Genomic DNA, 20,184 nt, shown 5'->3' with positions numbered 1-20,184 from the left:
GGCCCTTCCTGGAAGATACATGGTCCTTAATTCAGGGCGATGTCTGACTTATGTTCCCGAAACCTAATGTTCGAATATTCAGGTTCTTATTTGAATTCCTGTTTTTATAATGGTAAAAAAACAAAAGCATGGAGGAATGCCTGAGGATCTATGGGGTACATGACTTCTCGTCCTTTCTCTTCCCCCAACAATCCCATCTCATAATTCACTGTGGAAATGATTCTTAACCGAGGAGAAGGCAGGGACAAGGCTGCTCTCCAACTTCTAGTCGTTCCAATTAAAAATTCACTTTTTGGTTCTCTAAATGTTATTCTTGACTCAAGCCAAAGCTTCCTTGTCTCTGCATCATTCTGTCCCTTACTAAACCACATATTTCAAAAATAAGACCAAGGTTTAGGGACGACATCACAATAATAACTGCTAACATTTATACATGCTTACTTTTTGCTAGGAGCAGTGCTACTTTCCAAGCGTTTTCTTAACTGCTCCTCAAAATAACCAGGGAGAGCCAGTAGTCCTATTCTCTCCATGTTTCAGATGGGAAAACTAGAAAGGAATGAGCTTCAGTAACTTAGCTCAAGCAGCCAATAAGTGGCCAATGTAGGATGTGAAACCAGTCTGACTCCACTAGTATTCTTTTTTTTTTTTTTTTTGACAGAGTGGATAGAGAGAGAGAGAGAGACAGACAGAAAAGTCTTCCTTTTGCTGTTGGTTCACCCTCCAATGGCCGCCACGGCTGGTGCACTGTGGCCGGAGCACCGCGCTGATCTGAAGGCAGGAGCCAGGTGCTTCTCCTGGTCTCCCATGGGGTGCAGGGCCCAAGCATTTGGGCCATCCTCCACTGCGTTCCCGGGCCACAGCAGAGAGCTGGCCTGGAAGAGGGGCAACCGGGAAAGAATCCGGCGCCCCGACCGGGACTAGAACCCGGTGTGCCGGCGCCGCTAGGTGGAGGATTAGCCTATTGAGCCACGGCGCCGGCTCCACTAGTATTCTTAGTTACTTCCTATCAGAACTTTATTTTCCCATTCTTGACCAAGGTACAGAGAAATCTATACTTCTGTTGAGTGACTAGTTTGTATCTTGAAGACATGAAGATTATTAGCTTTTACTCTTAGTGCTGGGTGCCAGGAAGCTGAAAGCCAGATTTGTGGTCTTTATCTATTTTACAGAAACTTATGATGTACATAACAGTAGTCCCCCCTTTATCTGTGGGGCATATATTCCCCCAGTAAATGTCTGACACTGTGGATAGTTTTTTTTTTTTTGTATACATACATAGTGTCTATACAGATTTTTCATACACATACATACCAATGGTAAGGCTTAATTTGTAAACTAGGAATATTAAGAGATTGACAATAATATTAAAATAAAATTATAACAATATGCTCTAATAAAGTTATGTGAATAGATTTCTTTCTCTCTCTTCAAACAAATACTAATATTTTCAGAACACTGTTGACCACAGGTAACTAAAAGCTCAAAAAGTAAAATGGCAGAAAAGGGGGACTATTAAATCTGAAGAGTTCCTAAAGCTGGTTTCTTTTCCTCAGTATCATATTTTCTTTTCTTGCTTTATATATCTCTGCTTATAAAAATTACTTTTGAACAAACTTGGTATATAAAGAAATAAATGGTAGTTCATAGTTAGTGGTCTACTTTTTGAAAAGAACAATGGCTGTGACACAGAAGACTCTCAGAATCTAATGCCAGCCTTGTTATCAGTTTGTAAACATGGAACAGTGGCAACCCCACCTATTAGACTGAACTTCTGTTTTGAAAAAGAAAGGAACAGCTTGTGGGAGCCCTTTGGAAGTTAAAGTTTTAGATAATGTTTGCAAATGGAAGAACCATTCTACAATCAATAACACTGAAAAAGGTCTGTTTAGATGCTCTTAACCATATATCTCAAGCATATGATTTAGAATCAAGCTATAGAGCTGCTATACAAGAGAGACCTACCTGGAAAGTACCGTTCTGGCACTTTGGAAATGTAGAAGAGGAAAGCAAGAAGAGCAATCATATACATCACAAGTACACGGGGTGCAAAGTCCTGAAAAGCAAAACAAAACACTTTTGCAGTGACCTCCCTACCATTACCAAATTCCCAGTTTACTATGAACCTCTTGGTGGAATCTCATGGTTAAGTCTGACTGGTTCTGCAGAGAGTCCCCAATGATAGAAACCTTGCTGACTATACTCCAGAAAGCAGTGCTCAGGAACAGAGCATAGGGAATGCCCTGAAGGTTAATCTACAGGGGTAGAGCTTTAATACTGCTGAATGGTCAAAGGGTGCCCAACTCCATCTACAATGCAGGTGTGTAGGTGGAATATGTAGGAGAATGGACTTAGCAGAGAATAGGCAGACAGGCTAAAGACCATGGACTTATGGCTAGAAACGACCTAAGTAACTGTTCAAGACAGCAATCTGTTCTGATATCCTAGAAAACAGTCCTCCTGCACACTACTATATGAGGCATTCCAGGTCACTGTCGATTCTCTGTGAGAAAGGTTTTCCCGACCCTGAGAAAATCAGCCAGTTATACCTTGTACAAATGAGGATGCTTCAAAAAGTTTGTGGAAAATGAATTAAATAAAAGCTTTTTTGGTGCAAAATATTTTGAAATAGTATATATGACAGGTCTTCAAAGAGCTCATGGAAATGCATATTTTGAAAAAAGACTACATGGATTTCAAAATTGTTTTGTACCAAAATAAACATCTTTTAAAAAACACTATTTCTGAAAAAAATATTTATTTTCATTTTATTTGAAAAGCAGAGAAACAGGAAGAGACAGACAGACAGAAACATCTTCCATCTACAGGTTAACTCCTTAAATGGGTGCCAACAGCTGGGGCCAGACTGGGAACTCTATCTGGGCCTCCTACATGGGTGGGAGGGACTACTTAAGCCATTATCTGCAGCTTCCAAGGGTGCACATTAGCAGGAAGCTGGAACTGGAAGCAGAACAGAAACCTGACTCAGTACTCTGATACAGGATGAGGGTGTTCCAAGGGGATCTTAACTGCTAAGCCAAATCCCTGCCCGAAGACTTATCTTTTAATTCCATTTTTCCCACAAACTTTTTGATGTACCTTTGTAGAGGAATTCTATCTCTGACAGCCACTGTCTTTCAAAGTCATATTTCTATTTTAAGATTTCTGAACATGGAAACATTCCCATATTTTTCTGAATTTCTTTAAAGTCCACTGGCTTAATAGATATTGTTCTTAAACATTATATGCTTAAAAGGGATATATTCACCACATCCAAAATTTTGTAATTTCTATTTCAACAATCAGGTCTTCATTTTCGGTTAGAATTAAATCTAGAGTAGCAGTTGTCTAATCTGTTTTCTTCACTTACTTTCAATATATTTTCCTTGGCAGATTGAATATGCTCCCTTGGATGATTTCCAAATCTTTATCATTATTTTCAAACTCTGGCTTAAATTCTAGACCCTAGGTCTACCTTTATATGCCATATATACCCAAACTGAACAGGTGCAGCAGAAAACAAACAAAAACAATGTCTCATCACTCTGTACTTCTATACTTTATCATTGGCCTTTCCACTACCCCAGCAGACAGAGATGGAAACTTTGGAGTCCTCCTTAACAAATCGTGACCCAGGGATTTACACACTTAGGGTTGCAGAAAGAGAACTAAGAATGTATGATTGCAGGGAGACATCTCAGAAAGAAATAGTCACTTCACCTGTAGTTTTGCAAAGTATACTTATTTATATAGCTGTGAAAAAAATTATGGTGTCAATGTGCAATTACAAATATGCTTACAAATGGCCAAGAGCCAACCACTTCCTAACACTCTACTGAAAAGAAGTAAAACTGAAAGACAACAAAAAAAAAGAAGAAGAAAAATACCACTTACACTTGACCTACCTGTACAATAGGAGCACCGATTCCTCCATTGAGCCAAACCCAGTGAAGAGTGGGGATCACTCCATATCCCGAAACAGAACAGAAGATGATAGAACGGAGCCTCTGCCATTGCTGTGTGAGGTAATTGGGATGAATCTGCGCAAAGAACACTGCCAGGATCATGGCCAGCACTGTGATCAAGTACACTTGGCGCCAATACTAGAATGCAAAGAAATCAAAGTTTCATTCTGTTGTTATGATAAACAAAAGGAAAGATTAATTTAGGCTCCTATGTTAACATTCCAAATACAACTGTCCCCCTTCCTTAAAAAATTCATGCTGCATACAACTGTTAGGTTTCTTAGGATGATAAACTAAATTACAGAGTGAGTGATAAAAGGCCACATTTATTCATACAAGAACACTGTCTGCCTGTTATATACCAGGCACAGTTTAAGTCCGTGTAGAAACTGTCGCTCCCCGTCTTCGTGGAGGAACGACACAGGACCCTGCGCTGTTCTTTCGTCTGCTCGGCCCTCCCCGGGTTTGCTGCTGGTTCTTCCCGGGTTGGCTACCATCCCTTCCACCTCCGTGGAAGGGCGGTTCCCCCTGCCACATTCCCCACTTCCGCGGGGGAGCGGCACACCGCCGGCCGGCTCTCTCGGGGGCTGCACAGGTGTTCCCCTTAGATGTTCCCCTTAGATGTTCCCCTTAGATGTTCCCTGGTGCATGCCGTCTCTCTCCTCCTTTATAGTCCTCCCCCGCCAATCCCAACTCGGCTGCCCACACGCCGAGCACGCTGCTCTCCCCCAATCAGGAGCAAGTCCTACAGTTTATTGGCTGAACTGGAGGCAGCTGTGTAGAAGCTGTTTTCTTCTCTCCCAGCGCCATATTGTAGGAGAGCAGATGCATAGAACAAGTCTCAATTCCAGTAACTTAGTCTAGTCCGAGTTGCTCCCCACAGATCCCCCTTTCTTTTTATTTTTTGGCGTTGATACGCGCCTGTCTTCGGTGCCCCGTGGCACACACTCTGCTCTGCTTGCTAGAGTTGCCACAGGTTCTTACAAGTTCTATCAATCAGGCAAACCGAATCCGGGTCCTCTCTTCGCCATGTTGTGAGGAGGTTTTTAGGCGCTGATGCGTGCCTGTGTTCGGTGCCCTGCAGCGCACGCTCTGCTCTGCCTGCAGGTGCTTGCAAGCCCTATCAATCAGGCAAACCGAATCCAAGCCTTCTCAGCGCCATATTGTGGGGAGGCTTATTGGTGTTGATTCGTGCCTATCTTCGGTGACCTGCAGCTCATACTCTGGTCGAGCCGCCTGTTGGTGCTTACCGCCCTAATCAGGCAGACCGAATCCAAGCTCTCTCATTGCCATGTTGTGGGGTGACTTATTGGTGTTGATAATGTGCCTGTCTTCGGTGACCGGCGCATAAGCTGCTAGCCGCCCGCAGGTGCTCATCACCTCACTAATCAGGCAGACTGAATCCAAGCCTTCTCATTGCAGTATTGTGGGGAGGCCTTTCTATTTCTCTATTTCTCTATCTCCGGGCATTCCTATTTCTCCCATTTTACTTCTGTCTGCCAACATTCCTATTTCTCTCATTTTACTTCTAAACTTCTGTTTCTCTTATCCCTGCGGCTTCCCGGTGCCCGCCCCGAGGCTGCTTCTCGGCGGCTTCCCGGCTGAGCCGCTTCAGCCCGCTTCTCTTATCTGCGCGGCTTCGCGGCTCTGCGCGGCTCGGCTTCGCGCGCACACTCCGCGGTCTTGCACTAGCCCAGCGTTCCCTATCTACTTGTGCCCCGCACGCTCTCTCTGCGCGCGGCAGCCTCCGCGAGTCACACAGCCCCAGCTCACGTCTCCGCCACTAGCATTCAATCTAAGTTCCCTGGGCTAACCTGGCGAATTCAACCTAGCTCACGCGTCTGCGCCTTTCGGTCTGGCTTCCCGTCCTTTGCTCCTCAGGCTAATCTGACGGATTCCAACCTAGCTCATATGTCTCCGCCTCTAGTTTTAGATTTTCGCCTTTTGCCCCCCGGGCTGACTTAAAGAATTCCAAACTGGCTTACGTTTCCACCTCGGCCTGCCCCCCACGGCTTCAATTTCCCTAACATTTTTCTCTACCCGGTATGTTTCCCCAAGCTTTCTTCCAACAATATTCCTCCCTCATTTCTCCTGGCCTCTCCCCACAGTCCGTATCCAAGTCTAAGTTTCTTATAGGTTTCACTTTCACTTTCAAACTGCAGTCCGTATCTGAGTCTAAGTTTCTTCTTGCTTTCACTTTAAATCCTAACTTCTTTCCCACAGTCCGTATCCGAGTCTATGCCTAGGCTTTCGATAGCTTCTTCCGGCACCTTTTCTGTCCGGCTTTTCCCTAGGCTGTTTGCTAGTCTCTCTCTCCGGCATTTTCCACTTCTTCCCGTTTCTTCCCTCTTAGGTTTCCTATCCGAGTCACGGCACCATTATGTCGCTCCCCGTCTTCGTGGAGGAACGACACAGGACCCTGCGCTGTTCTTTCGTCTGCTCGGCCCTCCCCGGGTTTGCTGCTGGTTCTTCCCGGTTGGCTACCATCCCTTCCACCTCCGTGGAAGGGCGGTTCCCCCTGCCACATTCCCCACTTCCGCGGGGGAGCGGCACACCGCCGGCCGGCTCTCTCAGGGGCTGCACAGGTGTTCCCCTTAGATGTTCCCCTTAGATGTTCCCCTTAGATGTTCCCTGGTGCATGCCGTCTCTCTCCTCCTTTATAGTCCTCCCCCGCCAATCCCAACTCGGCTGCCCACACGCCGAGCACGCTGCTCTCCCCCAGTCAGGAGCAAGTCCTACAGTTTATTGGCTGAACTGGAGGCAGCTGTGTAGAAGCTGTTTTCTTCTCTCCCAGCGCCATATTGTGGGAGAGCAGATGCATAGAACAAGTCTCAATTCCAGTAACTTAGTCTAGTCCGAGTTGCTCCCCACAGAAACAAAACCACCAACTATGCCATGGGCTGTCCCAATGAGCTCAGAAGACTCCGGGAGAGCAGACATACAAATAACTATAATCTAATGATAAGTACTGTAACTGAGCTGTGAACAGAATGTTGCAGAACAGAAAAGAGAACAATGAACTTCACTTCAGATAACTTAAAAAATGCTTCACAGGAAAGACAACATCTAAACCAGGTCTTAAAGAATCAGATTTTGTGGGAAGAAGGAACTCTTGAAGAAAAGGACCACCAGACACAGCAGGGAAGTTGTGAGAAGGAAGGCTGAGAAGGCCTGAAGTTGAGAGAAGGCAGGCATGTGGTCAGGCTACATTTTGAACTGTACTATGTTGGCAGTGAGGGAACAGCAAGATTACTTTAAGAATGGGATGGCATAGTCATTTTTCAAACTGACTTATTAGAAACACAACTGACATCAGTAGAGCAAAAAATGGTGACAGGAAGCCAGCTAGAAAGATATTAGAATGCTTCATTCAAGGAGAGAAAAGGGACTTGGAATCCTGTTGAAGAGCCAGGTGAGCACAAGATTCAGGAGGCATTTATAAAATAAACTACAGTCTTAAGGCTGACTGGATGGGGGAGAGGGCAGTAGAGAAAGGCTCAACTGTTTCTAGCCTGAAAGCTTCCCTAAGTGGCTTCCATTAAACAAGCATGAGCAAAGATGATCGAGGTTAGAGGTGTGTGTGTGTATGTGTGTGACAAGGGAGAGCATAGGAGTGTATAAGAATGTTCACTTTAGAGTATTAAGTTTGAAGGGCCTATGAGATATTTAGTTATAAAACCATGCAGCAGAAAAGTTGGTCTACAAGCTCAAAAGTTAGTGATATAAAGGACAAGAGTTTTTTTTGTTGTTGTTTTTGTTTTTTTTTTTTTTGACAGGCAGAGTGGACAGTGAGAGAAAGAGAGACAGAGAGAAAGGTCTTCCTTTTTGCCGTTGGTTCACCCTCCAGTGGCCACCACGGCTGGCGCGCTGCGGCCGGCACACCGCGCTGATCCGAAGGCAGGAGCCAGGTACCTATCCTGGTCTCCCATGGGGTGCAGGGCCCAAGTACTTGGGCCATCCTGCACTGCACTCCCTGGCCACAGCAGAGAGCTGGCCTGGAAGAGGGGCAACCGGGACAGAATCCGGCGCCCCGACCGGGACTAGAACCCGGTGTGCCGGTGCCGCAAGGCGGAGGATTAGCCTAGTGAGCCGCGGCGCCGGCATAGGACAAGAGTTCTTAACCTGGCCTCCAAGGACCCGGCGCCCATACTGGATGCTGGCGCCGCAGGTGGAGGATTAACCAAGTGAGCCATGGCACCGGCCCTAGTTTTTTTTTAAAAGATGTAAATAGTTTCATGCAAAATGAGTAAGTTAGGAAAGCTGTGCAGACAGGAGCAGTTCATTAATAAAAATCAATCAATTTACAAGGCTAATGTATATACATTTAATTATACACTTGTGTCCCAAAGTTATTAGGCCTAAAAAATCAAATGGCTCATGCTTAAATGGCTACAATTTACACATTCAAACTAAATGCTTAATTTTTCTCTTTGCTAGTTTTACATACAAGGTATGCTGGCAGTTTTCCCTGTTATTGGGAAAAAATATATAGATCTTATTTAAGATATAGATATTATATCTATATCTATATATAGATATAGATCTTATTTAAGACTCCCAAATAGTCAGGAAGGTTGTGCTGCAGACCTTTCCCCAAATGTGAAGGCTGGGGACTGTGGCTTAGAGCACCTGTAACATGGTGGGGGTGCAGGGGTGAGGGTGGGGAGTAGGGGGTGGGTTTGGGAACAATAGGCTCTATTTCTTGTGAATAAGATTAGAACTAATTATTAAGTATGTTGTTCCTAAAGGACAAGCTTAATCTTGGCTCTGAAAGGGAGACAAATAAAAGAATAAGAAAAAATAAGACAAGGGTAGGAGAATAGAAGAAAAAACCATAGGGCTGAAGGTGACTTGGAATAAAAAGCTTGAGATATACTGAACCCACAGGAAGATTCAGTTTGCCTTCTTGGCTATGACACGTGGTGATAAGGATTTTTGTGACCTTAGTGACAGACAGCAGACCTGATCCAGAACTCAGAATAAACACATGTTATCTTGATATTTGTTAGAAACACTCATACTCATATGGACTTTCTCTAGGCCTACTCTCAAATGTAACAAAAAAGGAAAACATATTTCTCACAGAAGAGTTTGGGTCAATACACTCACAGATCTAACTCCTTTATTTTTTTTTTTCCAATGAGAGTAAAGGATTAGAAGGGAAATGGAAAAGAGTAGCCAACTATATAATCTTATCTAGTGCTAACTTTAACTTCAATCATGTAAACATAAAAATAAAAGATATATAAGTGCCTATCTGAGGAACCATGTAGCTATATGGACTTAGTGGAAACAATAATTAAATATCTTTATTAAAATGATAATTCAATGTCTATATTAAATTTTATAGAACAACTTTATATATTTTTTCAATAAAAACTAATAAAATAAATATGAAATTATATGTTAGAAAGTACAAGGCCTTTTTGAAAAATGAATTTATGTCTACATAAAACTTTTCTAACACTGTACTATTCAGAGACTCAAAGGAACCATGGCAGGAAAACTCAAGACTTATATGAAAGGTGGAATGTGAAATGTTTTAAGGTACTTACATTATTACAATAAAATGCATAAAATACTCCTGAGACATAGCAGCCCAGTATTCCAATAGAAATTCCTGCATAATCTAATGCCATCCATCTTCGACATGTTTTTTCTGATCGATGGCAAGAAAAAAGATGATAGCCCACAGAGCAAAGCATACAGACCTAAAGGAAATAAAAAAAAATTTTAACAAAGTATAAACAAAAATAAATAAAAGCAATTCATGCATGATGCTCATAAAGTGGTTAAGTGCCTGGGTTTTTAAGTCAAACACACAGTGTCATTTCTCTAAGGCTCAATTCTTTCATGGATAAAATAGGGATAACAGTCAAAAAGAAATTTAAACTATATTTCATGATACAAAAATTATAAGTAAAAAGTAGAGTAGTGGAAAAATTATATAATGTAAATGTTTTAAGAATATCATCTGGACTTGTTTTGATTCATGAATGAGTTTACCTTGAGAAAATATTCGTTATAGAGCACAAGTCCTTATATTAAAAAAAAACTCAATGAATATCTAATTATATAATATACAAAATACAAGTCAACCTATACCCCACAGGTAACCACTGATAATGTGCCCTTCCAGATCTTTTCAATGCATTTGTCAAAAAACTTGTGATACAGAAGTCTACACTCATGATAAATATATACATTTCTTATCAAGTGGAATCACACTGTTTTGTTCTTTAATTTGCTTTTTTCACTTCACCTTTCACATCTGTATGAGAAGCACTGTACAGAGTTTACTTTTAAGTTCTAAAGTTAACACAGTTTTACAATCTCCAAGAAAAAATAATCATGAGCTGTTGATTTGTATCAAAGTCAAACTGAGTCGGCGTCACGGCTCACTAGGCTAATCCTCTGCCTGCAGCACCGGCACCCTGGGTTCTAGTCCCGGTCGGGGCACCGGATTCTGTCCTGGTTGCTCCTCTTCCAGTCTAGCTCTCTGCTGTGGCCTGGGAGGGCAGTGGAGGATGGTCCAAATGCTTGGGCCCTGCACCCCATGGGAGACCAGGAGAAGCACCTGGCTCCTGCCTTCGGATCAGCGCGGTGCGTCGGCTGTAGCGGCCACTTGAGGGGTGAACCAACGGAAAAAGGAAGACCTTTCTCTCTGTCTCTCTCTCATTGTCTAACTCTGCCTGTCAAAAAAAAAAAAAAAAAAGTCAAACTGAGAAAAAAGCTAATATGATTCAATCAACCGCTTTGATGACTGATAGCACCTGTATGGCAGAATTCTCTCCAGTCATCAAGCACCTGCTCTGTGTCATACATTGGATGGTGACACAAAGAGAAAACTCCTACCCTCGAAGAGATTTTGTAGAAACAAATGACAAAACAGTGGCAGGGGACAATCAGAAAATGGAGAAGGAAGAGTACTGGCACTGTGGGTGTATGTGTACAACTGGCAGTTGGGACTGGTAGAAGCAAAGGAACATCATAGAAGGACTGTCAACTGGGATGGATTTTAAGTGTGAACTGGCATTGATCAAGGAAGTAAAAAAAGATATGCTCTTGTTTTCTGGGGGTCCAGAGGGAAAAGCAACATACTGAAAAATACAGAGCCTTTAAGGACATTTGGCCTTCTTCATGATAGTATTATGATTAATCTTATACATGAAAGGGTTTTAACTTCAGTATTACGGGCTGGGGATATTACTGAAGATTTTAAGTGTGTAGATTAAAAGGGCTGAGATGCCAGGTTATAGGATCAGCCCTGGGGAACAATAAGAGCCTACAGAAAGATAGTGGGTGTGCAGAAAATGAGACAAATAAACAAAATGAAGTAGGTGTCAATAAATATGTTGCAAGCACCTGCTAACTGTTCAAGGGCCATCTGGTTATTTTATATCAAGCTTAACCAGTTCCAACAGACTCAATATTGATACTCAGCCACAACTTCATTTCTTCATCCACTGTCTGAAATCCTTACTGGTCTGTGACTTTTTGGATACTAAGCTACAAAGATTATTGACCCAATTATACATGACTCTAAGAAACTTGGTTATTTGTTTTCTCCAATTATCTTTGGGGTTATGCATCATAAATCTAGAGAACATAGAGGTGTACTCAATGAGGGGGAAAGATCAGAGTCATGACTGAATGACACAAGAGCAGGCTTCAAAACAGCAAGTAGCGATGACTGCAGCTTGGAAGCAGGGAGACAGGTAGGTGTGCAAACTGGCAGACAAAAGTGAGGCAACCATGTAGACAATCTGTGTAGAGGAATTTTAACCCAAATGTCCCATGTGGTTACCTGTGGGCAGTAATATCAAGGAACTTACTTTCTTCTACCTACACTTTATTGTTTGCTTGTATTTCTACATGAGCAACAGTAAAGCTTATTTTACTCTAAATAAGGAACATAAAAGAGGAAAAAGAAAAAACTATGGTATCAAAGGAAAAGTAAAAAGTATTAACAGAGAACCCCAAGTTTTCAAAAAGTTAATATATCCTGATTAAAAAGGAACCCCAAGTTTTCAAAAAGTTAATATTTCCTGATTAAAAAGTTCCTTACAAAAAAAAAAAAAAAAAAAAAAAAACCAGAAACAAATGCAGCAAGCTGAGTATGTTTCATTATAGTGGAAAGTTTCCTTCTGTGGAATATCTCATTCCATCAATGTAGGCAGTGTTAAAGCTCCTTAGACTGATAAGAAAATACATCACGATCTGGCCCTTGGCTGTTGCTCTGCCTCATCCTCCTTTATCCCCTAGGTTTCGAACTCAAAGACCTATTCTTACAAGTCCACAAAGTGCTAAGCTAGCTCTTGCTTCTTGCCTTATACAAGGAGCTCTTCTGCCGCCCCGCCTCCCTCTCTTCTACCTCCTACATGGTGACTACCTTGTTAGCGCATGTTGGTTTTATTTAGCACTGTATTAACATAGGGTCTGGGGGCATATAGAAGGCATTCAATGATTACTCATTGAATTGAATCTAGGAAACGGCATTCTTAGATGCTACTCCTCTCCAAAAATATCCTCCCTTCAAAAAACTACAAAAACAAAACAAAACAACAACGCTAAAAACCACTGGGAAGGTTCAATAACCTTGAATTACATTCTGTCATTCAGAATATACTACTCTGTTTGGGAAGAAAGCACTGAGCAGAAAGAAAAATCAGGAAAGAAAAAAGTTATGTTTTTCAAAAATTAAATGTAAATCAATATTACTAATTATACTTATGGTTTACTATGTTGCTGCCTACCCTAATAATTTGGAAAATGTGGGTGAAAAAGTTCTAATTTTATAAAAAGAAAAAGATAAGAGACAATCTCCTTAAGTGGAAGCTCATTTGAATTTTTCAAGTTGTACAGTGTATAATGGAAAGACCAGGATTTTAAGGTCCTGCTGCATAACCCTGTGGAAGCCACCATGACTTTAGGGCTGTTTCTTCATCAGCAATTGTCATTATTATTTAATCATTTTAGTTTTGCAATACATTAATTTCTTAGGCCAGTGAAGAAATTAACATGGGTTCTCTGACCTAACATCAACTATGGCAGGAATAAGGGCAGGTATAGCAGGTGGAGAAAAACACAGAAGATTCTTAAAGTAGATAACAGTCATGTAATTAACATGAACCAGTTTTTACTTATGAAGATCATCTTAGTTCAAGCTAAGATAAATCTAAAAAAAATTTAACTATAAAGAAATCAATTCATTGCCATTGTAAAACTAGGGTTGTAGTCTAGGAAATATTCTGGCTCTAAGCAGGACAAAAGTTAAACAACAGAAAGTATACTTTAGAAAATATTTCAGGAAAAAAATAACTGTCAAATAACACAAAAATACAGAGCATCATTTCCCTCAAATAAATTTAAACTATTCATATTATTGCAGAAATTGGAATTGGAAGAAAAAGAAGAAAAATGGTGTTTGTGATGTGCATCTTGGTCATTTGGATACAAAGTCTGAACTTGGGTAAAATGAAGGTCTGAATGAAATGCAATGATAGCAACATCTGTGCGGTGGATTGACAGGTTTACCTCTCCAACTAGGTAGCAAGAGGTTAAGTGCACAGAATGGTGGTCTGTGTCTGTCAGGAGGAAAGGGGATGGAAGGCTTTTCTTTCTGTTTTTCTGTACTCTGTATTTTTAATTTTAAAAACGTCAATAGGATTATAGAAAATGTTTGCTGATTTCAGATAACTTGTTTGAAAAATGACTAAATATAACTCGTAAAGGCATTTTTATGAATTCTTGAAGAAAAATCTAAGTGCTACAAAACTAACAGATGCAGGCGGTAGAGGAAAAGAAACTGAAAGTATTTGGAATCAGGCAACTGTAAAAGGAAACTAACATTAAAGCAAAAGAACAAAAGATCATACCAGCAAAACAAACACAGTAAAATCACAAGCATATTAATAAATACAGATGAGATAAGAAATCTTTCCAAGTTTTAAGTATACACTAGTATTCTATTTCAAATAGAACAGAATAAGAAATTTACACCCTTGTGCTAAGCTTAAAACAGAAATTCTTGAAAATGTTATAAAAATTAATTTTCCCAAAATCTTTAAAACTTACTGGATTTCAAATATCCTCTCTTAACAATATCCAAATACAATCCTATAATAACAGACTTTTTTTGATGCTTATGAAAATGAATAAGCTGACCGATGTGTCATTTGCTTTAAAACAAATAGTGGGTCTGAAGTAAGTTCATCTTTCCCAGGCTGTCTTACAAAGTTCTCTTTACCAACAACAGTGTTTGTGAAATAACTTACCTGGAAGCAGAAAAGACAAATAGAACAAATTACAAAATCTTCTCTGGATGCACTTGCCGAGGGTAACACAGATGTCATATCATATATTCCCAGGGTGAAGAAGAGAAAGAAACCCAGCAAATGACTCCAGATGTTAACCGTCTCATTAGATAAAATAAACAAACTGGAAAAATAAACAAATATGCAGCTCAGATTCCAACTGGCTCACTGTCAGCATTCAAAGATTCAGGACAACTTTGGGGAGTTACTACTGCTCTCTGCTCTCCGCCCTTAACCCTGTCTGTACCTTTCTGCATTTTATTGTATCATTTAAGTTAATTAGTCTTTAAGTCTTTCCGTACCTCCACCAACCCTGGGATCTTAAAAGCTTTTCTGGCTCAGCCCTATTATACTTACCATGTTCCCCCTACTGTTGGCGTTATTTGTGTGTAGATTCCATGCTATCTCCCTCCAACCTATCAATTCCCTGCTGGCCAGCAGCATTCCTCTTCATGACATTGGTGATCCAAGCACAGTGCCTTGCTCAGATTATTCTCCAAATGTCTACCGCATTAAATGGGCAAGTGAAAACTAGATGTTACTTAGAATACTGTTGAAAATACTAGCTACCTGGGAAGCTGCTCATGCAATTTGTCAGTTTCTTAAAATGCCTTTGTAAGTATTCATCCAAATGCAAAGTTACATGGACTTAAAAGAAGCAGAATAAATAAAGTGACCCATGAGAACTGACTTGGAAAGGTTCTTTGAGATGGATATGCTGGGATAACTGCTGTGGATGTATTGAAAGCAAACTAGTTTCTAAGTTTAGGCTTTTAGGAACAACAGGAAATTACTTTAAATATGGGTACTATTTGCACTCTTTCAAAATGCCCTAACTGGTCTTGGCAGCACAGGTCGGTGGGGAGTGTGTCACTTTAGCCAGGAATCAGCAAGCTTATTGTCCTGTTCCCAGCTCCTGCCACAGATTAGCTCTGCAATCAGGGGCAAGTTATTTCACCTCTCAGTTTTTTCATCTATAAAATAACAGAGCTGGATCAGATGCTGCCTTAATGTCCTTCCAGCTCTTTCCATAACTCTGTGAAATGGTTCTCTAGATGTGGAAAGGATGCATCAGATTAACTGACTGAAAACTGATTTCATGACTAAAGAGTAAAACATTCTTGAAAAACCAATCTTTGTGTTTACACTAACATGCTTCACTGACTCAGAAATCCTTATTGGTAAGCATTAACGTGTCACTCTCATCTACTAAATTTGCAGCAGTTGCCCATGGTTCGCCCTTTTCCATTTCTCAAGTGATAAACATAGCAAGGGTGCAAATGATCAATGATCAAGTGATCAAGTAGCATGAAGTTCAAACTTTATCCTGTACTCACATCAAGGATAGACTACTTAGAGTTGGAGGAAGGGATGCAGGAGTGTGCTGGAAAACATCCAGAATTGTTCTGACAGTCAATGTTATACTCTATTGCCTCAGAACTTTTAAGTGAAAACCAGTATAACCTGATTAACTGCATCAAGAGGTATTGTTGGCAGGGTTGTTTTGACCAAGAACAGCTCCTCTCATATCCAAAATATGTCTTGATCACTTGTGAAAGCTTAAAAGACAGTAAAGGATGAACCTGGAAAAGATCAAGGTAGTAGGACGAGCACCTGGAAGAATGTCCCCAGTGGATGATCTGCATTTGTCACATGAGAAGTTGTCCCAGACTCTGGTCAACTTTAAAATCAATCATCAGCTTCATATCATCTGTTTGAAATCACTGCTGCTGATGCTAAGAGCCATCAATCACTATGCACTTATTAAGTGCGAGGTCTTTTGTAGTATTTTACATGCACAATCTCATTCGCCCCTAATACCACGTGAAGCAGGTGGTGTGATCATCTGCTGCTGTGGTTTGAGCATGATTTGGCTCCAGGATTCATGCAGAATTTAAAAAAGCCCCAAAGTCTTACATTAATGGCACTAACAGCATGTATGGTGTTTACAAGTTGGGACTAGTGGGAGGTACTTATGTCACTGGAGAAACGCTCTTGGAAGGTAGCTTTCACCAGAAGTTGATTATAAAAGCCTAAGTTGAGCCCTGTTGTTCTGCTTCCTGGGAGCAGTGTGACTTTCCTCCACAAAGGGCTCTATCATTGTCATTTATAGTCCTCACCATCCATGGTTCAACCAATGAGGCCACCAGATTTTGAACTTCAACCTTCCAACTCTGAGTTACATAAATCTCTTTCCTTCTGAAGTACCTTGTGTTGGGAATTTCATTTTATTATCAAAAAGTTGACGAATAGAAACTTGTTTTTACAAATGGCAAAAAATAAGGCTCAAAACAGTTAACTTCGGCTCAAGATCGCACAGCTGTTTGGTCGCAGATCTGAATACCCAAGTCTTTGTGACTTAGCAGCTCAGATCTAATGCACAATTCTTCACTTCTCACTCCATGAGATATGGAATCTAATATTGGTAGAGGATCATTTCTAGGTGGGTATAAAATATCTATGGCAGTTCACTGCCTGCCCTATCCTTGTGGAACTCCACATCAAAACAGGGCCTGGCTCTGATATCTTGTGAAATTACTCATGCGAGAGACTCTGGGAAGTAGTTACTAGAATTCAAATTGTGAAGTCCTGTGGGCATCCATTCAAGCCAAGTAGGGACCGCCAGTGATGTCAACTTGTGACTGTGAGTCACAGAGACGTTTTCAAGGCAGGACAAGGGGAGGATGGGGAAAGGCCACGCTGGAAAGATGGTCAAGAATCAGACATATGGATGTTGCTTGAGCAGTTCCGGAGCCCACATTCCTGCACTGGGGGTTGCCACCATGGTGATCTGGAGCTAACCAACATCTGAACCTTAAAGGGTACTGTATGTCAGCACACAGTGTTTTTACCGAATGCTATTCTAAAAATCCGAACAGATTTTCAGCTCTGTTTTTTATTTTTAAACATGGTTTTCAAGGGGCTCTGGTTTTGAAGGTTTAGAATGATCAAGGAATTCCTTTCAGAGAGACGCTTCTTTGGGGCTTGAGCAGAGGTTGAATGCTCCGTTACGGGCTCTCCTTGCTACAGTGCTTTTCCTGTACAGCATTTCCCACAATGTTGTTATGTAATAGTGTCACTATCCCTTTAATGTCTGTCACCCAGGCCAGACTCTGGTAGCTTCATGAGAACAAGGGTCATGTCTGCTGGTCTTTTTTTTTTTTTTTTTTTTTTTTGCAGGACCTGGTTCAGTGCCTAGCACCTAGCAGGAGCTCCCTAAGTATTTGAGAAATGAATGAAATCAGGGCTTTCTAAATACACATGGATGGCAACGTGAACTTGTTTCCTATGACACACGCACTGATCGACCGAAAGCTTCCGAATTCCCATAGGGGTGTGCCAAAAAGAAACAAAGCTTAGGTAGAGGCAGGGCAAATACAGCTCCGCCACTGTCAGTGGGGTTGCTTCCAACACGTATCCCAATGGGTACCACATGGAATAAAGGATGGAAAAGCGCTTTGTAAGCAGCAAACAGCCACAGGAGAGGTGGTAATTATGATCACGCTCACTACCATCATTATTCCGTGGATCAAGTGCCCTGACGGGCTTGGAGGAGGAGATAACGAGGAAGAGGGGGGGCGGCAGAAAGAGATGAAAGGACCGGTGGCGAGGAAGATGGGCACAGGGCAACGCGGGGAAGGCGGCAGGGAAAGCAGACAAAAAGGGGGTAGGCGAGGGGCAGGGGCGCGCCGGGCGGAGGCGGCCAGACGATACCTTTTGATACACAGCCTGGAGGGCAGGTAGGCCCGGTAGCCGTCGGTGATGTAAGGGTTGTCCTTGAGGGACACGGGGATCTGCTCGTAGGTGTAGAGGCGGATGCCGCGAGGCACCAGGACCGGCCAGTACTGGTAGCTGCCCAGCTCGATGTAGTGCGCGCTCTTCAGCAGCTTCTGATGCATCGTTCCCGGCCGCCGCCGCTCCCGGCTCCGGAGCTCGCCCAGGCCCCGCCTCCCCGGGGAGGGGGCTTCGCCGCTGGAGCCCCCGCCCCGGAGCCCGCGGACGCTGCGCGAGGCCCTACGGCGCCACGGCTGCCCAGGCCCGGCCCCGCTCGCACACCGGCCACCGCCGTCAACGCCGCGCGGCCCCGGCGGCGTCGCAGCCCTCTCTGACGTCAGTACGCCGCGTGGCCCCGCCCCCGGCCCGCGGTCTGGGCGCGGGCAGTTCGAGCGCCGCGATGTGGCGGCGCCAGGGGTTTCTCCTCGCCACTGAGGAGAGTTGACACCACAGAACCGGACCGGCGGAAGCGAGCGGGCTTTTGCCCTTTTCGCTTGTTTAATTAGAAGCAGTGGTCGCTGTATTTTGAAAACTCAGGGGGAAAAGAGTAACAGGAAGAGGCATAACAGCGCCCCAGGGTTGGTTTCTCCCTGGAGTCACGCACTTAGGAGGGACTTGTGAGGTTGGCTAAGCTCAAGGCGGCCCTCAGGAGTGGTGGGAAGCTGAGCAAAGCTGATGCACGCGGAACGTCATCCCGAATCGAGGTATCGAGCGGTAAAGAAAGCACCAACTCGTCCCAAACCCGGTTACCACTCAGCCTATGTTCTCAGGCGGCGCTGGAGTGCAACTAGAAATCTCCTCTGGTAGACACTACGTCCAGTAATTCACGGGCTCAGGAAGCAATCAAGGAAAAGGAGAAAATCTGCTTACTTGAGTCAGAATAAAGGTGAAACTCGCCAGAGCCTGCGGAGCGCAGCTTAGAGGCAGTGTTGTGGCGTGGGGTCTGGTGCGTGGTCTTGCAAGGCTTGCTTATTCAGGCTGGCAGCAGGGCTGATCTCAATTTGACTCCGTGTACAGGGAGCCCTTTGCCCACCCACTGTGTGGCAGGTTCGTGGCTGACACTCCTGTTTAAAAAAAAGAAAAAGACGAACAAGTGAAAAGCATATCAAACTTAACGAAGTTTTATGTGACCGGCCAGTCTTCAAGAATGAAGACCCCGCAGTCTGATAAAAGCAGATGGTTGTGGAGAAGGTGACTGGACGCAAAGAGCCGGATCTGATGGCGATACGCTGCTGGAGGATCCCAGCAAGGCCTTTTGGTTCAGATCCTCATGGTCTCCAGCCTACTCCTGGAATAGGGGTCTGGCCACCTTCTTTCAGGTGAGGTAGGTCCCGGGATTCCTTTGTGACCGAAAGGCAGAAGAAGGGCACAAAGTTACTTTTCTAGGTTTTATCACATGCTTTGGGGAGAGGAATTCTGGCTTTTCTCACCCACCTCCAGGAAATGAAATTCATTTCTCTGAGCTGCCTGGGGAGACCTGAGAAGAATTGCTGGTGGGAGGTTACAGTGCTTCGGAGGCCCCCTCCTTCAGCTCTTGGCATTCAGCACGCCAAAACATTATAATGTGGGATTTTGTGTTCTGAGGCCTGACAGCAAACACTAAGCACTCATAATACCTATTATTTATTGTTATGTTAATAATGTTGATTTTTGAGAGACAGTATGGCTTGGTATTTCAGTCTTGGGGCTTGAAGGCATATCAGAATTTACACGTGAATTCATCATATTCCTGTTCAACCTTGTACACGTTACTTGACCTCTCTGTGCCAATTTTCTTGCTGGTAAAATAGAGATAATAACAGAAGTTTGTCTTATGAGGATTAAGTGTAAATTCATGTAACACTCTTGGAAAACTGCCAGGCATATTATTAGTGCCTTAGCTATAAAGAGAGTTCAGAGGAAAAAGAAATTAATAGATAACACTGGAAAAATACATAAATTAATAGATATGTTAGCAGAGATGGGTGGGGTAGATTCTTGTTTTTGCACAAGAAAGAATTCAGATGTGAGACAGTGAGCAGTGGTAAGAAAAGTAGCAAGGTTTAATGGGGTAAGGCACCCGTACGAACAGGTGGGTCAGAGTTCGAGAAAGAGTGCCCATTCAGACTGGCGAAGCCAAGGTTACAAGGTTA

At 42.8% G+C, this 20,184-nt stretch overlaps 1 protein-coding gene across 8 annotated transcripts in view; it reads right to left on the bottom strand.

Moving 5' to 3' along the window:
* PAQR3 (progestin and adipoQ receptor family member 3) overlaps positions 1-18,384 on the bottom strand; it is a 32,618-nt gene extending 14,234 nt beyond the window's left edge. For 4 of the 8 annotated variants that reach the window (XR_007909455.2, XM_070047983.1, XM_051820186.2 and 1 more), the window contains exons 1-5: positions 17,993-18,384; positions 14,240-14,402; positions 9,518-9,673; positions 3,903-4,100; positions 1,963-2,053 (exon numbers count right to left, since the gene is read on the bottom strand). Coding sequence is in view for 7 of the 8 variants with exons in the window: in XM_070047983.1 (XP_069904084.1) it covers positions 1,963-2,053; positions 3,903-4,100; positions 9,518-9,673; positions 14,240-14,402; positions 17,993-18,177 (793 nt within the window). In the remaining variant the exon portion in view is untranslated. Of the gene's footprint in view, positions 1-477; positions 547-1,962; positions 2,054-3,902; positions 4,101-9,517; positions 9,674-14,239; positions 14,403-17,992 lie in introns of those variants that run through there. The other 4 variants (XM_051820189.2, XM_051820190.2, XM_051820188.2 and 1 more) reach the window with 3 other exon arrangements.
* Positions 18,385-20,184: the final 1,800 nt, after the last annotated feature.

The sequence above is a fragment of the Oryctolagus cuniculus genome, chromosome 8 (assembly GCF_964237555.1).
Source record: "Oryctolagus cuniculus chromosome 8, mOryCun1.1, whole genome shotgun sequence".
NCBI lineage: Eukaryota > Metazoa > Chordata > Mammalia > Lagomorpha > Leporidae > Oryctolagus > Oryctolagus cuniculus.
This window is presented reverse-complemented; position numbering and strand designations above follow the sequence as displayed.